The sequence below is a fragment of the Monodelphis domestica genome, chromosome 2 (assembly GCF_027887165.1).
Source record: "Monodelphis domestica isolate mMonDom1 chromosome 2, mMonDom1.pri, whole genome shotgun sequence".
In the NCBI taxonomy this organism is placed as follows: domain Eukaryota; kingdom Metazoa; phylum Chordata; class Mammalia; order Didelphimorphia; family Didelphidae; genus Monodelphis; species Monodelphis domestica.
Genome location: NC_077228.1, coordinates 241,094,601 through 241,114,648, shown reverse-complemented (window position 1 = coordinate 241,114,648; position 20,048 = coordinate 241,094,601). Strand labels below are relative to the sequence as shown.

At 37.9% G+C, this 20,048-nt stretch overlaps 1 protein-coding gene across 8 annotated transcripts in view; it reads left to right on the top strand.

Moving 5' to 3' along the window:
• Window positions 1-7,104: 7,104 nt before the first annotated feature.
• SEC14L1 (SEC14 like lipid binding 1) overlaps window positions 7,105-20,048 on the top strand; it is an 81,883-nt gene continuing 68,939 nt past the window's right edge. For 2 of the 8 annotated variants that reach the window (XM_007482964.3, XM_016430748.2), the window contains exons 1-2: window positions 7,105-7,498; window positions 10,171-10,261. In XM_007482964.3, the coding sequence (XP_007483026.1) occupies window positions 10,199-10,261 (63 nt within the window). In that variant the 5' untranslated portion in view covers window positions 7,105-7,498; window positions 10,171-10,198. Of the gene's footprint in view, window positions 7,499-7,572; window positions 7,732-10,170; window positions 10,262-20,048 lie in introns of those variants that run through there. The other 6 variants (XR_008915859.1, XM_056814235.1, XM_007482969.2 and 3 more) reach the window with 4 other exon arrangements.

The window sequence follows — 20,048 nt, the reverse complement described above, 5'->3', positions numbered from 1 at the left end:
TGAGAGTCAGACCTAGAGATGGGAGGTCCTGGGTTCAAATTTGACCTCAGATACTTCCTAGCTATATGATCCTGGGCAAGTCACTTAACCCCCATTGCCTAGCCCTTACTGTTCTACTGCCTTGGAACCAATACTTAGTATTGATTCCAAGATGGAAGGTAAAGGTTTAAAAAAATAAAAGATTGTTTTTGCCTCCAGGGAGAGAATGATAGGTAATGGGCTAATTATTTCACTTTGAGATAGGGGCCTAATGAGCCAGAGTATATTAGGAAAAGCAGACTCCCCCAGGACCGAACCTGATTAGCTTAGAATTTTTATTGAGAAAGAGTCCTCCTGGACTGCAGGTGGCAACCACATTATAGGATACAGGAAAGAAGATGCCAGGACACAATAATGAAAATGATTCTTAAAATAAACATATCAACATCAGAAGCTATACATATAAATGAGCACTGTTCCTTTTAAAGTAGTCAATTTGAGATACACTAATTTGTTTAAAAATTTTTTTGTCATTTTATTTTTAAATTCATCAAGCATTCTTTTTTTCCTCTCCCTCAAACCTGTTCTCATTTACCCACTCACTGGAAAAAACAAACAAATCTTTAACAAATATGGTTAGTAAAGCAAAATAAATCCTTATATTGGCCATTCCCAGAGTCCACTGCCCCTCTGTTACCAGTGAGGCAACACAATCAGTCTTCTGGAATGGCAGTTGGTTATTGCACTGCTCAAGGCTATTAAAGTTTTCAAAGTAGTTTATCTTTACAATATTGTTATTGTATAAATTTTTGATTCTGCTTGCTTTACTTTATATCATTCATACAAGTCTTCCCAGGTTTCTCTGAAACTATTTCTTTCAACATTTCTTACAACAAATACTATATTCCATTAAATTCACATACCATAATTTGTTCAGCAATTCCTTAATTGATAGGTACCCTCTTCGATTTCATTTCTTTGCTTCCACAAAAAAGCTGACTAGTGTAATAAGGTATATTGGTATTTGTATTTACCAAATACTCATAACTCTAGACTGTTATTTTAATGATACTATCATTGCTAAAAACATTTTGATTAATGCCTGGGGAACTGGCCTCACAATCTTTGGCATATCCTTTTGAATAGCTTCAGTCTTTGTCCTTTGAGAATATAGTTTTTATCATCAGAAGTCAGTCAACAATAATTTTGGTAAATACAATGGGAAATGAAGAGTAAAGAGATGAATATAAAGTCTTACATTGTGAGGTGCCAGCATTACTAAAGAGCAGTTTGTCCCAAAGATATCTGAAGTTTTTGGTCAGGGATCTAATGTTAAATGTTTTACAACTAGCTTTGTGAAGGAAAAATACATGCATGTCACTTTTAATCTGCATTATTAACATTTTCACCATGGTTTTTGAAGCCTAGGTAATCAACAAAATAATAAATCAAATTCTGACTTGTAGTCTTGATTTCTGAGGTCTAAATTCTCACACTGAAAATTTATGTAGTTGGCTCCAGCACCCCAAGTTTTAGTGGAGACTACATTAAGTGAACAACATTATATAGAATGAAATGATAATCCCACTGTATTCTGCCCTAGTAAGATTACTGTTGAAAAAGTATGTCCAGTTCTGGATACTACATTTTAGGAGTGTAACTGATAAGCTAGTGAATACCTAGAGGATACTAGCTAGTGAATACCAGGTTAGTGAAGGGCTGTGATTAGAATCCCAGAAGTTGAGAGTTGGAAGGGACTTCAATAACCATCTAGTTCAATCCTACATGGAAAGAATACACAAAAGGAATCCCTACTATTATACAACAAAGTGGTTGTTTACCCTTAAAGACCTCCAGGGGGTGGGAATCCACTAAACTATTCCACCTTTGGGTAGTTTTGTTAAGAAATTGTTCCTGACATTAAGCTTAAATTTGCCTCTTTTCAATTTCTCCCATTGCTCCTAGTTCTGCCCTCTAGGACAAAACAAATTAAGTCTAATCTCTCCTCTATTTCATAGCCTTTCAAATGCAGTACTGTGATACCCTGAAGGATTATGTCTTCTTTTCTCTAGGACAGTGATGGTGAATCTTTTAGAGATGGAGTACCAGGCCCTGGCCCATCTCACCTCCCAGACCAGGTGCCATGCCCTACCCCGCACCAGAGATCAAGTGCTGTGCACCCAGCCCCCAAGTGCTGGGTGCACCCTGTCCCCTCCCTCCCCCTTATTCCACATAGGGGAGGGGGAAAGTGATCTCATTGGGCTCCTGAGTAGAGGGGTGGATGATGTGAAAAAATGTCATCAGAAGTGGCAGAAAGGAAGAAGGGAGCATCTCCACCCAAGTCCTTCTCCCGTCCTAGTAATGATCTGGGGGGGGGGGGAGAGGGGGAGGGTGAGTGCCAACAGAGAATGCTCTGTATGCCATAGGTTTGTCATCTCTGCTCTAGAATAATGCTACACAATTCCTCCAGGTGATCCTAGTATGTCATAAACTAAGACCTTCTCCATCATGGTTGTTCTCCTTCGGATCCTCTCCAGTTTATAGATCTTTTTCTTAAAATACAGTGCCCAGGAAGTAGCTAGGTAGCTCAGTGGATTGTGAGCCAGGCATAGAAACAGGAGCTCCTGGGTTCAAATATGGCCTCAGACTTTCCAGCTGTGTGACCCAGGCAAGTCACTTAACCTCTATTGCTTAGCCTTCTTCTGATTTGGAATCAATATGGAATCAAGTTTGCTAAAACAAATTTTAAAAACCCTAGTGCTCAGAATTGAATGCAGTACTCTGACAAGGGCATAATACAGTAGGACTACCACCTATCATCAGGTTTCTATAAACTATGCCTCTCCTTGTATTGTATTGTATAGTAGTCTCTCCGTGATGGAGAATGACTATTGTCTTTGTGCAGTTTCATCTATGGTGTACCCTCATGTGGCTTTGGAGTCCAAAGGCTGAGGCGCAGAGTTTGTGGCACATGGGGCATGGGACTCCAGTCGTTACGGGAGGTGCGGTTGTGGCCTGGTGTCCGCGTTCACGTGCAGCAGCAAGATGTTGACGTCGCTCATCTTCAAAGGTGGTGGCGGCATGGTTAATGTGGGTTCGCCAGTTGCTTCTGTCAGAGGCAGCAAGTTCTAGTTGCTTTGGTGTAATGCCAGCCCACTTCAAGTTTGACTTTAGCTGATCCTTGAATCTTTTTTCAACGGCTGAGAGGGCGACGCAGAGAAGCACTGTGGAGTGCTCAGGGCGTGTTGGAGCACAAAGGACAACACGGCCATCCAATGCAGCTGAGGAAGTCTCCAGACGTAACAATTTTTTCATGCCACTGGACCCAGGCTTCCAATGCCAAGAGAGTGGGACTGTCTCTGTGCATCGACTTTTCCACTTAAATCTCTTTCACACACAAGTATCTTTGTGCACACTCATCTATCCTAACCCCATCCATCCTCTTCAAGACCTGCGGCGATGGGGGAGTGATGACGCAACAGGTGGAGGTGACCACTGGCAGTTGTAGTCACGATCCTGCACGTAGGCGGCCCACTGACCAGTGGTCGCTTGGCCCTGTGGGCAGCAGGGACGTTTGGCAGCATCCTGGGTGACTGAGCAGCCCTCTCTAGGACAGCACTGCTCACCCTAATCAAGGGAGGGGACTAGAAAAGGTGTCCCAAACATTGCCTGCCCTACAAACACCCGGTCAGCACACTGCGGCTGGCAGGTCATCCCCTTTAAGCGATAAAAATAAAAGAAAAAATACAAAGAAACTCCTACTAGGAGCATGGAACATCAGGACATTACTTGATAGAGAGAATACCCCAAGACCTGAGAGAAGAACAGCTCTAATTGGTAAAGAACTGGCGCGATATAACATCGACATCGCAGCCTTAAGCGAAATACGCATACCAGAAGAGGGATCACTCAGTGAACCCACCACTGGATACACCTTCTTCTGGAAAAGTAGAGCCTCAAATGAAGGCAGAATTTGAGCAAGACCAGTTTGCTCAAACAGCTGCCAGACTTGCCTGTGGGTATCAGTGAGAGGCTCATGAAGATCCGTTTGCCTCTCAGCAAAGACGGGTATGCCACAATCATCAGCGCATATGCCCCAACACTGACCAGCACAGAGGAGACCAGCCAGCAGTTCTACTCTGACCTGAGTGCCGTCCTGCACTCAGTGCCCACAAATGACAAGCTGATACTACTGGAAGACTTCAACGCCTGCGTTGTCCAGGACCATGAAAGATGGAAAGAGTGCTCGGCAAACACGGCATGGGCAAAATGAACAACAACGGCCTACTGCTACTCAGCAAATGCTCAGAGTTCAAACTCACCATCATGAACACTATGTTCAGAATGGCGAACAAATATAAAACAATGTGGATGCACCCAAGATCAAAACAGTGGCATCTCATTGACTACATCATTGTACACCGGCAAGACATCCAGGATGTAAAGATCACCAGAGCCATGAGAGGAGTTGAATGCTGGACAGACCACCGATTGGTTAGAGTGACTCTTCAAATGCGTATTGTGCCTCGCCATCCAAAACGCGCCCAGACAGTTCGTGCATTTTACAACATGCCTCTCCTAATGCACCCTAAAATGGCATTAGCTTTTTTGACTGCCATCACACTGCTGACTCATATTGAGCTTTGTGTAAGGGAATTATCTATTGTGCTTCCCAGCTGCCCCATGACTTATATGTTCATCACATAATAAGCTATACTAGCTCTTTGGAATCACTACTTTCCTTTCTAGATGTACACCAATCATTTCTTTAGTGATCCTTTCAAGACTTTTTTCAGGAAACTATCAAACTCATTTGTAGTTTGTGGATTCTGTTCTCATCAGATTGCCTTTTGTGGATCAATGAAAGGAACTGGAGACATTCAACATGGACTTGGTAAGGAGGGGAGGAGACAGGACACTTGTTTATGACTATTTGAAGGGCTGTTACATGGAAGAGGAAAATTACCTATTTACAATTTCCACTCACTGGTTCTTTCCTCTAGGGTCAAGGAGAATGGAAGATTTAGGTTAGAAGTGAGAGAATTAAGGAAAAGCTTCCTAAATTGTACTGAAGTGGAATAGGCTGCTTAGGGAAGCAGAACTCTAGAGAAGACTACATAACCACTTTTAGGGATGTTATAGAAGGAATTTTTGGTCTTTTGAGATGGAATAACTCAGAGATTATAAAACTCTGTGGTTGGAAATAGACTCTACATTGGAAAACAGACTCTACACTGTACAGTATAGACCTCAACACTGTAGAGGCTGACTTTCTTGTTTGTGACTCATAAACTGACCTTGAAGGCACATTCCAAAGGAGGAATTGAAAAAATGTTCTGAGCAATAGAATTACTGCCCAGTCTCCAAAAATGATTATATTCATTTAGATGGCTAAATCCTATTGTATCTGACAACAAAAATTATCATTATTTTGTAGTCCTACCTATTTCTTGGCAAAATAGTTATTTTGTTTGTGTTTGGAGATCCCCCCACACACACACCTCATCTCATTTCACAACTGTCTTTCAAATTTAGAGCTGGGCCTGGTTCAACCTATCTAAAACACTGGTCTCAAGCTAGACTACTCCTTAACCTTCTCCCTTCCCCATTCATCAGGCATTATCCACTGCCCATCCTCTGAAATTCAGATCCCTGAGCTTTAATTCCAGTTTTTCACTCGGGAGATAGGCACTACCCCTAATCTCAATATCCTATCCAGCTAGGTGCTAAAGTAGTAGTAGTAATGGTAGTCTCTAGTGACCGAGAATGACTATTGTCTTTGTGCATTATCATCTATTGATGTACCCTCATGTGACTTTGAAGTCCAGTAACATTTATGTAAACCAAAAAAAAAAAAAGATACAACTGGGTTTTGCTAGAGCCAATTTAGTCCACTGTATTTAGTGAGCAGTTATTACGTACTGAAGTGCTAAGTACTCAGACTGGAGATACAAAGAAATGCAGAAACAGGGTTGCTGCCCACTAGAAGCAGAGTGGCAGAGACTACATACAAATAACTGTATATACAAGACACGTTCACTGGTGCTAGCTTTTGTGAGCAGGGAGGAAGAAGGAAAAGCCTCCAAGAAACTATAAGATTGTAATCAAGTCTTCCTGGAAGCCAGGGCTGCCAGGAGGCAGAGTGAGGAACATTCCAGGCATGGTGGACAGTCTCTGAAAAAACAGTCATGGAATCTGGAGATGATATCCGTTTGAAGAATGTTAAGAATGCTAGTGTAACTAGATTGTAGAGTACATGGAGGGAAGTGAAGGGCTTTTAAGTGCTCCAAAGATAATTTTCTATTTGATCATGGAGGAAATAGGGAGCTCAAGTTTAATGAATGGGGAGTGGCAGGGGTGTCAGATCTGCACTTTAGGGAAATTGATTTGGCAGCAGAGTGGAAGATAGATTGGGAAGAGGAGAGACTAGAGTCTGGGAAAACAACCAGAAAATTATCTCAATAGTTCAGCTCTGAGGTCATCTGCCAGCCCTGGCCATCCTAGTGCACTTCCAATTGCAGAGCATGCGAATGGCTAGGGAACCCCAAGATGTAGGTGGAGTGCTGTCTCCAGATTGGGGGGGGGACCAAAACCAAAACCAAAACTTACTGAGACACCAGATTTTGAAGGTGGTTTTTAGAGTTCATCTATTCTAGTCTAATTCCTTCATTTTTAAGAAAGAAAATGAAGACCCAGGGAGGTTGGATGGTTTTCCCAAAGTTATACTGGTATTAAAGGTGGAGGGACTAAAATAAAGACTTTTGAAAATCAGATAAAAAAGTGAAGAAACAAGGAGGGAGCTCAGCAGCTGGGCCAGTGCCTGTGAATGCGTAGGGACAGTCAGGAAATAAAACGGTCATTCAAACATCTCGGCATGAATGTCACCTCCCCTTTCCGAAGCTCTTAGATCCCTTTGGTCCCGACCCCATCCGGGTCCTCCAATTCCAAAATTTCAGCTTCTTTCTCTAACCCCACCCTCTGGAACGCCGACAAATGGAGTGGGCGGAGCTGTGACGTTACTCTCTGTGCCACGCGAGCGCGCCCTTGCCGCATGCCCTTTTACTGCAGAGCTCTTCTTTGCGCCTGCGCAGCTGAGATTCAGTAAGGGACGCTCTCATTGACCCTCCCCGTCTATACCCAGTGTCCCTTCCTCCCCAAATCCCCTCCCCACTTCCTTCCACCCTAGCAACGGTCGTCCCCCGCTGTTTCCGCCCACTTCGACTCAGCTGCGCATGTGCGTCTTGTTTCTGCCGTCTGGGCTCCGCCTTCCCGTCACCCGTAACAACCACCCGTCCCTTCTTTTCTCTTCTCCCTGGTTCCTCCTCCCCCTCCCCAGCCCACTCCCCGGAACCTGCGGTTGGAGGAACTCCCTCGGCCACAGCGGTTGCGTTAGCATTAGCCTTAGAAGTCACAGTAGTAGAACAACAGCAAGAGCAGCAGCGATTCCAACACTGCCGGAGCCGCCGGGATGAGCGCCTCCCGCCGCCCTATGCTCCGAACTCGGCCTTTCTGACAGGAGGTAGGCGCGCGTCCTCGCGGACGGGCATTGTGCGCGTTCCCGGCCTTCCGGAGCCGTCGGGACGGCGGCGCTGAGCTCTGCCAGCCTCCTGCTCCTGAGGGTTTTCTTCCGCGTCCCAACTCTTTTTCGGGGGCTGGGTCCGGGCCTCTCCTGGGTTCCCCGGTCCATGATAATCATCTCTTAAATTCGGAGCCAGTGTCCTTCTCCCTCTAATAAGTTCGTCCATGTTTTAGGTCCGGCCCCAGACCATCCCCACCCCCTGCCCTCTTCCTCTGACCGATCCTTTCTTCCCCTGGGGCCCGGTCTCCGGATGCTTTCCCAACTTCCATCCCTAGGCCATTTCTCCTGGGCGGTGGTTGGGTCCATAGCCACTTCACCTCCCCCCACCCAACCTTCCTCCACTTCTGAGTCTTTTCCTTCTCAGACTCCCGCTGCTTTTTCTTCCTTCTCTCCCCTTCCCTTCAGGTTCTGTCTCTTTTTCCTTCCAAGTTTCCCCATATTCTTCCTCACCCGCCTCATCACATTCCCCTCTTTCCTCTTTTGGAGTCTTGATACCCTTTAACTTTTAAGCCTTTTTTCTCTCCCTCATTACCCCGCCCCCCCTACCCCCCCACTTTTCTAACTAAGCCTTTTCTCATTTACCCCCCTCTACCTCCTCTCATCATCTCTCACCCTTCCTTTCTGGGTTCAGCCCCTTGTTGCATCCTTAGTATTTATTCTCGGATGACCCAAGTTTCATCTGAGTCTTCAACGACCACTGAGTTTTCAGCCTCTTTACAATTTTTTCTCCAGAGATAAACTCTCCTCATTTCTGCCTTGGATCTGTGTTTTCTACGCTTTTTTAGTAGCCCTCTTAGTTTTCTTACCCCCAAATATTTTCTATTTCTGTTTCTCTTTCTCTACTTCTTTCACAATCTAATCTCACAAAACTTTCTGACATCTTTAAAGGTTGTCAGTGGTTTATTTTTAAGAGAATGTTTTGTAGTAGAGGCAGTCCACCAAAGGATGTCACTTAGCCTTTGTAATCAGGTTCTCTTTGGTTCCAAACATCCTATTATACCACTGGTAGGAGTTTCTCAGGTAGCATATTAACAGATTTTCTGGTGTTATAACTGGGTTTTTCCTGCCAGTCTAAGAAATCAGAGTAGTAAAAGTAGCTCATCACAACTATTTCGGTTCACTAACATACACATACACAGTTCTAGAGAACTGTTGCCTTTTACATATAATAATCAACACCCCCTTTATAGTGAGTGGTGAACTAAAGATGTTCACTGTAAAGGGGGTGATCCCACGATCAAATATTAGGTTGTAGTAGACCCAATAGATGTAGTAGAGTTAAGAAAAGATCCTCGAGTTTGGGTCTTGAGAGCATCTTGATGGGACAAAAAAATAAACACTTAAATGGGGACCATTTAAATAAATATATACAAAGCAAGTTATATATTGGATAAATAAGAAGTAACACTAGAATTAAGAGGGATTGGAAAAAACTTCCTGTAGAAGGTGAGAATTTTAAAATTAAAAAAAATTAAACTAAAGCATCCTTTTGAAATTAAAGTGCCGACAGTGCTATTAAACTGTAAATGATGATTATGTTTGAATTTTTATGAATGTTACCCAGAGATTTTACAGTTTTTTTCCCAACTAGGTTTTATTTCCATGTCATTAATATCTCCTATATATTGGGCACATAGTTGTTATTAGTTTCTGCTTTTAAATAAGAAAGGAAATATATGTACTGCAATAAGAACAACTAGATTCGAGTCATTTTCCTTATTATTCATCCCCTTTTCCCTTAATATCCCCAAATGCTGTTTTCCCTTGTTGGGGAAGTTACCTATTCTATGTTCCTAGACTTTGACTGCCTCATATAAAATAAAGGGGGTTTAGCAGATGTCAGGGTTCTGGCTGTCCTCCAATTCTGCAGTAGTGTGTTTGTGAGAAAGAACTGTATTTTCAGAAAAATTCATATTGGCATTCATCCAACAAACTAGAGGATGGCTAGCTACTTTATAGAAGGATTCTTTTTAGTATAAACTTCCCTGATATTTCTGTACATATTTACAGATCATTAATTATTTGGTTAGGAATGAGTCTGAGAAAATGTTATCTTTAGTTTCTAGAAAATCTCAAAAATTATAGTAAAAATTGGAAGATAAAATTTCATTCCTCAAATTCACATTGTGTACAATACTTGAATTTTGTGGTTTGAAAAATTTTTAATCTTTTTATGTCACACTTAGTATCTAGTTTAGAATATTTTTTAATGAAGTCAAAAAAATGAATAAACTATTAATGAATGATAGAATTTTTTTCCTCTAGGGAAGAGAAATTTTGTGAAACTCTTTTTAGTAGATAAGAAACTTAGGCCAAAAGAGTTTAATTGTCATGTCCCCTCATCAGACAGCCAGATTTTATAGACTTCAGGATCTTGAACTCCAGTGCTATGTTGATTTTTTTTCCCACTAATATCATGTGTTGTGGTATTAAAAATTATTATTCAATTACCTTTTCTTAAATTTGACTAAAAACTTGACTGTTTCCATTTTCTTTCCTTTATTGGTTAGAGTTCCTTCTTTTGTTTTGCTGCTGTTGGAGGGGGCTGTGTAATGTAATATGCAAAGAGAGTTACATTTCTTTATCATGATGTTTTTGTATGTGTTTTGCAGGTTTGAAGATTGCTAAAACATTACAATCATGGTGCAAAAATACCAATCCCCAGTGAGGGTGTATAAACACCCCTTTGAGTTAATAATGGCTGTAAGTATATTAATTTATTGATGAGTTTTTTGGATTTCAAAAAAATGATTTTTTTAAACAAATTTGATGATTTATAAATAATTTCTGTTTTAATATTTATCCCCATCTGTCCATTCTTTGTTCTTTTTGCTTTCATATTCTACTAGAGTATAGGTATATATACACATATATATGTATTTTTTGAAGTTCATCTCAAAGCTAAATTTTTTTTGTAAAATTGACATAATTTTGACAAACTGTGCCTATTTGAAAAAAAAATTGCAGTACTGTTTCTTAACCATTGCTTAATTTTTCCTTTAAAAACAGAAATGGAACCTAACTAAATAATTCGTAATCTGGGATCATCATATCTTTTTGTATGAAAAAAAATTCCTTTTTTTTGTTTCCCTGTTTTTATTCAGACACTTTTTAGAAGCATTAATTTAAGATAGACTTTGTATTTATCACTTCAGGGTTGAGTTAAAAAAATTTTTTTTTAATTTAAAAACCCTTACCTTCCATCTTGGAATCAATACTGTCTATTGGTTCCAAGGCAGAAGAATGGTAAGGGCTAGAGGCAATGGGGGTTAAGTGACTTGCCCAAGGTCACACAGATGGGAAGTGTCTGAGGTCACATTTGAACCCAGGACCTCCCATCTCTAGGACTGGCTCGCAATCCACTGAGCTACCTAGCTGCCCCCAGGGTTGAATTTCTGCTTTAATTATTTCAATAATGTTTTGAAAAGCACTTTTTTTCTTAAAATGAATGAACAAAAATCAATCAATATTTGTTTCTTTTGAGATTTTAGAGGAATTTCATTAAGTATATGAGAACAGATATTTTCCTAAACAAAAATAACATTTTAGTAGATCTTAGTTATTATTTTTTAAATCTTAGAACACATATTTGCAAGGGAAGAAAATAACTTGGTGAGGTTATGCATTTTAGCTATTTTTTACTTCAGATTTAAAAAATAATCTTTTCAATAGGGTTCCAGTCAAAAAAGGAATTATTAGTGATATTTTAATATAGTTTTACTTATTATAGTAATTTGAATATACCATATGTCGAATTATATTTTTTTAAACGAATATTTAAAAACTTGATTCTATTCAATTTGCTTTGAAGTGTATTTAAATCTTACCCTGGCCATTAAATTTTGTGTTATTGTTATACTGCTTTTTAAACTTTTAAGTTGTACAAAAGTATTTTGGATTCTGAAATTGAAAATGTATTACTAATGTTTATGTTAAATGGGCCTTTCCTGGGTTCTGTGGTTATATTGTAGATTTTAGCTTTGTGGTTTAAATTGTAGAGATATTTAGTTATTGAATGATCTTTATGTCATTTCATCTTAGGATTCCAAGTAATCAATCCTCATTATAGGCCCTACGTCTTTCTTTTTCTTTCTTTTCTTTCTCTTTTTTTTAAACTTTTACCTTTTGTCTTAGAATTGAGTCTAGGGCAGAAAAGCAGTAAGGGCTAGGCAATTGGGGTTACATGACTTCTCAGGGGTCAAAGCTAGGAAATGTCCTTGTTCTTCATTTAATTCAGGGGAAACAATAGAGTCTGATAATTTGCCTATTCCTAATTTGAAATGAAAAAGAAAGCCCTAGGACAAAAAAAGACAGAACTCTTGGTATTTATTTACATATCTGTGAAAACTTTAACATAAATACTTGAATTCCCTAATAACTTAAATATCATATTATTAGCATTACTAGAAGTGACTTTAGAACTTATCTAGCCCAGCTTCTTCATTGAATGGATGAAGAAACAGAGGTCTAGAGAAATATAGTAATTTGTCAAAGGTTATACACTTAATGAGCAAAGCAACAGCTAGGACCTGTTTCCTGACTTCTTTTTTTTCAATCCTTACCTGCAGTCTTAGAATCAATACTAGGTATTGGTTCCAAGGCAGAAGAGTGATAAGGGTTAGGCAATTAGGGTCAAGTGACTTGCCCAGGGTCACACAGCTGGGAAGTATCTGAGGCCAGATTTGAACCTAAGATCTCCCATCTCTAGGCCTGGCTCTCAATTCACTGAGCCACCTACCTGCCCCCTTCTGACAACTTATAGGACCTACTTCACCATTCCATCTGTATTATTCGTATAGTCAGACTTTTAATAGATTTATCTATTCTTCTTGAAAAATACTGCAAGTGTACATTTGAGTGCTCAGTTACTCTCAGTGAATACTTACTGCTTACACAGTAATACATAATACATGACATTGTTGGGTCCCCTCCCATTTCCTCTGGGAGCTTGCCCAATTAACTGTTCTCCCTCATTTCATCTCTCCTTATCCATTGATTGTTTCTCCACTACCTTCAAATATGTTCATCTCTCCAGTCCTTTAAAAAAAAACCTTTAGCTTGATCCTATTCATATCACTTGACCCTTGAGATACTATCCTTTATTACTTCTCTCATAGTTAAACTCCTAGCAAGTGTCTCCCCCTCATGACAGATCACTGAACCTAGTCAAGAAAACTTGTGTTCAAACCCACTTTCTAATACTTAGTAGCTGTGTGATTCTAATCAAATCATTTAATCTTGGTTTCCTCACCTAAAAAAAGGAGTTTTTAATTGATTAAAGGCATTAATAATACCTTTCAGGGTTTTTGTGGGGATCAAATAAGATCAAATTTCCAAGGTACACCATAATATAACAATACTAAATTATTACATTATGTGGAATATTTATAATATCTGAATGATAGCTATGTAAATGCAAGCTGTTGTTATTATTTCTTCATCTCCTACTTATAATTCCTAGCAGTTTAATTTATTCCCTTACTCCTCAACTGAAACTGTTCTCTCCAAGGTAGGCAAAGATCTTTTGACTGCTAAATCCAAAATTTAGCAGTTGAGTAGAGGATGGACTATGGAGAGGCTTTGAGATAAGGAGACCCAAGCAGATCTCTTGCTATAATCCATGAATGAGATTATGAGTGCCTGCACTATCAGAAGAGATATGTTGTGAAGGTGGAATCAATAGGACTTGGCAACATATTGGATAATAGAGGTGGATGGTGAGAGAATAAGGATTTGAGGATGACATTGAGATTGTGAACCTTGGTGTTTGAAAAAATAGCAGTAATTTCAATAATAGAAATATTAGGAAGAAAGAATTTTCGGGAAAAGATAAGTTCAGTTTTTGACATGTTGAATTTCAAATGTATAAGAGATATAGATCAAATTGGCCAATAGACAGAGATGTGAGGCTGGAGGTCAGGAGAATGGTAAGATGGTAGAGATAGTTTCATGTGCCCTGCACTGCCATTCTAGCTTTTGCCAGACTTGTCAGTTAAATCTGTCAGCTGTGCTATAAATAAAACTGTTTAGTTTTAAAATACCTTCCTTTCTACAACAATTGATAGTAAAGAGATTTCTGATTGTCCTAACAGTGTATGCAGAATCAGTCCAAGGAGTGCAGTGGATAAAGCACTAGACCTACAGTAAGGAAGATCTGAGTTCATATGAAGCCTCAGACTCTTCCTAGCTATATGATCCTGGGCAAATTACTTGATCTCTGTTTACTTCAGTTTCCTTAAGTGTAAAATGTAAAATAGCACCTACTTCTTAGTGTTGTTGTAAAGACTGCATGAGATAATATTTGTATAGTGCTTAATTAGCACAGTGCCTGGCACATAGCAGGCTCTTAATAAATATTTGTTCTCCCTCCCACCCCCAGAATATTTCCAATTAAATAATTTTACATGGTATAGTAGTAGTTCAGAAAATCACATATATGTAATATATTACACATTCAGTACTTTAAATGAAATATACCTAGAGGTCTATTTAAAAGATTCCCTTGTTAGCTTTAACATTACAATATTGTTAAAACTGTATTGGCAAATAAGGGTGGTATATTCTTTTTTTTTGTTGAAAATTTGTGTGAGAATAGTAATATTGCCTATCTGTCTCTCTACATATATCCAAAATAACTTTGGTTCAGAAATTTGTTATCTGGATTTTACAAATGTCTGTTCTCGGGTTTCTCTAGTTAATACATGAACAGCTAAATCACACCATGTGATTTGAGATCATCTCACACATTAAAAATGGTTAATTTCACATTTGCTTATACTTCCTAATCATCTGGCAACACTTTTCCTTTCCAAAATGGTCATTTTTTTGCCTCCAATCTCCTAAATATATATTGTTTATTTTTTAGGATATTTGATGTTAATATTATTTTCATACCTTCACCCCTCTTCTGTGCATCTTGTAACAAAGTTTTTGACAAACACTGGCAGGCATCCTCTCTTTTTTCGAAGAAGTATTATTGTACAATGTTTGGAGGGATTTTGGATACAAGACACATTTTGCAAGTAAAACTCAAGTCCATGTATTACTATAATTTACTGTGAAATTATTTAATAGAGCATCATTTGATCTGCATTATTATTTCCTTTGTATTTTGTTATGTACTATCTCCTGAAAATGTAGGTATGCATTCTTGGAAAAATCACATTTTTGATAGTAATAAAGTAGAAATCAGTTTTCCTAGTGAAATTAGGAAACAATCTTATAAACTTTGAGATTGGTTAAATTTATCTTTGTTTTCGGAGAGGGGAGGGAAAGTCATTGATAAAATGTTTTTTTAGCATTAAAGCTTTTCACAAAAAGTAGGGCCAGAGTAGAATTTTCTAGGAAATAACTCAGATATTCTTGGAGGAGCTTGACTTGAGAGATAATATTAGCTGAATTGCAAAGTATAGTATTGACATTTCATAATTGGTTATATATTTCGGTAGTAATTTCTTTAAATATTTTAGATTTTTAGAATTCAAGCAAAATATAGCAATTTTTAATTGTATCATTAAAAAGTTTTAAAGAATATTAGATTCTATTTGGTTACTTGGATAAGTTGTTTCTATTCATTAGTGTTTTCTTTTTGAGTCAGTAATTTATATAATGTTTATTATAGTTTTTTTATACTCCCTCCTGGGCTATAATTTAAAAAAAACAAACCATGATTAAATTCTTTAACACATATTAAGTTATTTGCCCTTAAATTGCCTGGAATTTATAAACACTATTTAAAAATACATTTGCAGACTTCATGCTAGCCAATGATTATGCACAGTGTGACATTTTTAGTGACTCCCAAGGTAATTTTAAAATATAATACTTCAGTACTTTGAAATAACTACAGTGTGGATATTCTTCCTGTCAGTGTGGATTTCAGCTTCTCTAAGCCATTTTGTAGGCTTTACAAATTACTGTGATAAAAAAGAAAAAGAAAAAAATGAAATTGATTGCTGGTCTTCTATTGATAAACCTTTATTAATTTAATTAAGCTGATCTTTGAATACAGTCCAGTGCTAGGTTTACATGCAAAACTTTCCCCATTTGGTAGGATGCAAAGCAGCTTTCTACTCCTTTATAATAGCTTTTATGAAACTGGGATCACTTGTATGCTATAAGGCCATATTGGCGAACCTATGGCATATGTGCTGGAACATGCTGGAGGGGGCTGATCCCTTCCCTTCTCCACACACACCTGAGAATATTTCTCACATCAGCCATTCCTCTGCCCAGCAGCCCAAAGGGAGCCTCCCTCTCTTGCCTGGGGTAAGGCGGGGGTGGGGGTTGGGGTGGGAGAGCTCACATGTAGTAAGAGGGTTGATGTTTGGGCACCCAATATTTAAAAGTTTGCCATTAATTGCTATAAGGCATGAGAATATAGACAGAATTTGGTTAGCTAGAGATTATGTGGTCTACATTGACTGATTTTTCTGTCTACTCTTTTTTTTTGTTTTTTTTTTGGGAAAGGAGGAACAACAATAAATTTTTTAAAAAATCATCTGTCATAATAAAATATATGCTCAACATACCCTGATATATAATGATATCTATAATAGAAACTTCTGAGTATAATTTTAGAAAATTCGCTCTCTAAAATATATGAACAAAATGTGATTGAGAAATCTACAATCACACTAATTTCTTTATTTTTTACAATTTTTTAGATTACATGTAGATTTAATTTTTAACAATCATTGAGGTTCATGTTGTCTCCCTTTCCTCTCCACAATATGTCAAGAAACATAATATATATTCTTTATGTGTCATCATAAAATCCATATTTCCATATTTGTTATGTAAAACAAGATACATTGCTTACACTAGAGGAAACTTCATGGAGGAAATAAAGAAAAGAAAGGATTGTTTCAATCTGTATTCAGACTCACTTCTTTCTATAATGGTGGATAGCCTTTTTCATCATGAGTCCATTGGCATTGTCCCAGATGCTTGCATTGCTGATAACAGTTAAGCCATTCACAGCTGATCATACAGCATTCTCCTGGCCTGTTCATTTCAATTTGCATCATTTCATATATGTCTATACAGATTTGGGGGGGATCATCTTTTTGTAATAATATTATTGATTCTTTGCACAATGTGAACTGAATGTAATTTTCCTGATATTAAAGCTTTTTTTTTTAATATATTTTATTTGATCATTTCCAAGCATTATTCGTTGAAGACATAGATCATTTTCTTTTCCTCCTCCCCACCCCCCATAGCCGACGCGTAAATCCACTGGGCATTAGATGTTTTCTTGATTTGAACCCATTGCTTTGTTGATAGTATTTGCATTAGAGTGTTCATTTAGAGTCTATCCTCTGTTCATGTCCCCTCAACCGCTGTATTCAGGCAGTTGCTTTTTCTCTGTGTTTCCACTCCCATAGTTTATCCTTTGCTTATGAATGGTGTTTTTTTCTCCTGGATCCCTGCAAGTTGTTCAGGGACATTACACCGCCACTAATGGAGAAGTCCATTACGTTCGATTATACCACAGTGTGTTAGTCTCTGTGTACAATGTTCTCCTGGTTCTGCTCCTCTCGCTCTGCATCACTTCCTGGAGGTTGTTCCAGTCTCCATGGAACTCCTCCACTTTATTATTCCTTTTAGCACAATAGTATTCCATCACCAACATATACCACAGTTTGTTCAGCCATTCCCCAATTGATGGGCATCCCCTCGTTTTCCAGTTTTGGGCCACCACAAAGAGCGCAGCTATGAATATTTTTGTACAAGTCTTTGTGTCCATTATCTCTTTGGGGTACAGACCCAGCAGTGCTATGGCTGGGTCAAAGGGTAGATATTCTTTTGTCGCCCTTTGGGCATAGTTCCAAATTGCCCTCCAGAATGGTTGGATCAGTTCACAACTCCACCAGCAATGCATGAATGTCCCTACTTTGCCACATCCCCTCCAGCATTCATTACTTTCCTTTGCTGTTATGTTAGCCAATCTGCTAGGTGTGAGGTGATACCTCAGAGTTGTTTTGATTTGCATCTCTCTGATTATAAGAGATTTAGAACACTTCTTCATGTGCTTGTTAATAGTTTTGATTTCTTTATCTGAGAACTGCCTATCCATTTCCCTTGCCCATTTATCAATTGGAGAATGGCTTGATTTTTTGTACAATTGATTTAGCTCATTATAAATATGAGTAATTAAACCTTTGTCAGAGGTTTCTATGAAGATTTTTTCCCAATTTGTTGTTTCCCTTCTGATTTTAGTTATATTGGTTTTGTTTGTACAAAAGCTTTTTAGTTTGATGTAGTCAAAATTATTTATTTTACATTTTGTGATTCTTTCTATATCTTGCTTGGTTTTAAAGCCTTTCCCCTCCCAAAGGTCTGACATGTATACTATTCTGTGTTTACCCAATTTGCTTATGGTTTCCTTCTTTATGTTTAAGTCACTCACCCATTTTGAATTTATCTTGGTGTAGGGTGTGAGGTGTTGATCTATTCCTAGTCTCTCCCACACTGTCTTCCAATTTTCCCAGCAGTTTTTATCGAATAATGGATTTTTGTCCCAAAAGCTGGGATCTTTGGGTTTATCGTATACTTTTCTGTCTACTCTTGATACTAGATTATAATATCACATTGAAGTTATTTTTCAAGGTATTCCACTGTTGACAAGAAATAGTTCTTCTTAAAGTATAATCTTTTATTTGCATCTCACAAAATAAGTACATGCAATTGTTAGTTGTAGTCACAGAAGAAAACCAGCATTTAAAGGCAGGATATAATATAATCATCATTTGTTTGCAATGATGAGATAAGCTCCATAGTTGTAATTGCTTGATGGATAGTATTCCTTACTCCAAGAGAATGTAGATGATAGAGTAGTGAACTTAATAAAACTGTGTGTCCTTTGCCTATTTGGCTCATAGCATTCTAACCAAGACTGATTTTGCATGTGTACAAATGTGTGTGAAATTCTCTAAGAGCAGTGACTGACATCTATTGTGTGGGAATATAATAAGAAAAAAAGTGAGTTCACTTAATCACTGAGATAAAATATTGATTTATTGGTCTCCTTACTACTATTTGCATACTAGTTCATTGTTTTAGATAATGTCATAGCTCATACTTTTCTCTCATGTGGTTAAATTATTGGCGCCTTTGAAACTGAGAGCTGATTTTTCCTTATTCATTAACTTATTTTTTTTTATGTTCTCAAATTTATCTTTCACACTAAAAGGTAGAAACAACACTAGCAAATCTAATATGGTTTATTTATTGAGTTATATAATGAATTATTTATTGAGGTCAGAATTTCCTGCTTTTGCTTTATTACAGATTTATCATTAAAGTAAATAAAAATCATGGATATAATCATCATTTAGGGGTTGGTACTTGAAAATCACCAGACATTTCTTCCTTCCTTACCTTTTTCCTTTTCCCCTTTCCTCCCCTTCTGATCATCCATTATTCCAGATTGTTATTGCTTATGCTCATGTGTTTCCTCTGCTTGGTACTACCTACTTGGTACTACCTACAGTGACTCCTGGTTGCTGGTGGAGTAAGATTTGAATTCCTTAACTTGGCAATTAAGGCTCTATACTCTGTAATCTTAATCTCATGATATTCCAGTCTTGACTTCTCAAGTTTCCTTTTACCTATCCTGTACTTTCTTACCTCTATGCCTTTTTTCACACTATCTTATATATACACCTAAGATTTACCTCTGTGTTTTAATTAATATTCATCTTTGAAAGCCCAAATCATATATCTGATCTCCCTAGAGATGATCATTCCCCTCTCCTTTATGTCTTCTCTGACTTGAAGGTCACACATTTTCTAATTTCTTTCATGTATTTCTTATGTATTGTTTTGTACTATAGTTATAATATGCATCATAGCCCTCTTACAAACCACCTTGAAGGTAAGGGCTATATCTTACCTAAATTTTGAATCCCATCTAACACCTAGGTGCTTAATAAATGTTTTTTTTAATTGAATAGATATCTTTGGGAAATTTATCATCCTTTTCATGAGGCATAGTTTCAAATACACAATCAAACACATCAATCAGTTAAAACACATTTTCTAGTCAAACTTTTATTTCTATCACTAACATTACAGATCCAGATATTTGTAAAGTAGTTAAGGTTTTTTTTTTTTTTTTGCTTAAGTTTTTAGCTTTTAAGAAGTCATAAATGCTAGAATGTGAATGTAAAAGTCTGACCTCTTCATTTTACATATGAGGAAACTGAAGCCCAGACAGCAAAGTGACTTGCTTTTGTGACTGTGTTACTGGCAGCTGAAACTAGGGTCCAGGTCTCTTAATTTTGTTGTTTCATTGCCAAAGAGTAAGACTCTCTTAGGAAAATTGAGTTTCTCTCTTATGAACATCTGCTTTAAAGCATATATGTCCCTAAATTAGGTCCTAAAGATGCTACAATGCCTTAGTTAAATGATTTAAAATTGATAAGACCCTTAAATTAGTATCTCTTTAAAGTGGGTAGGCAGAAGTCATAGAATGTATTTATAT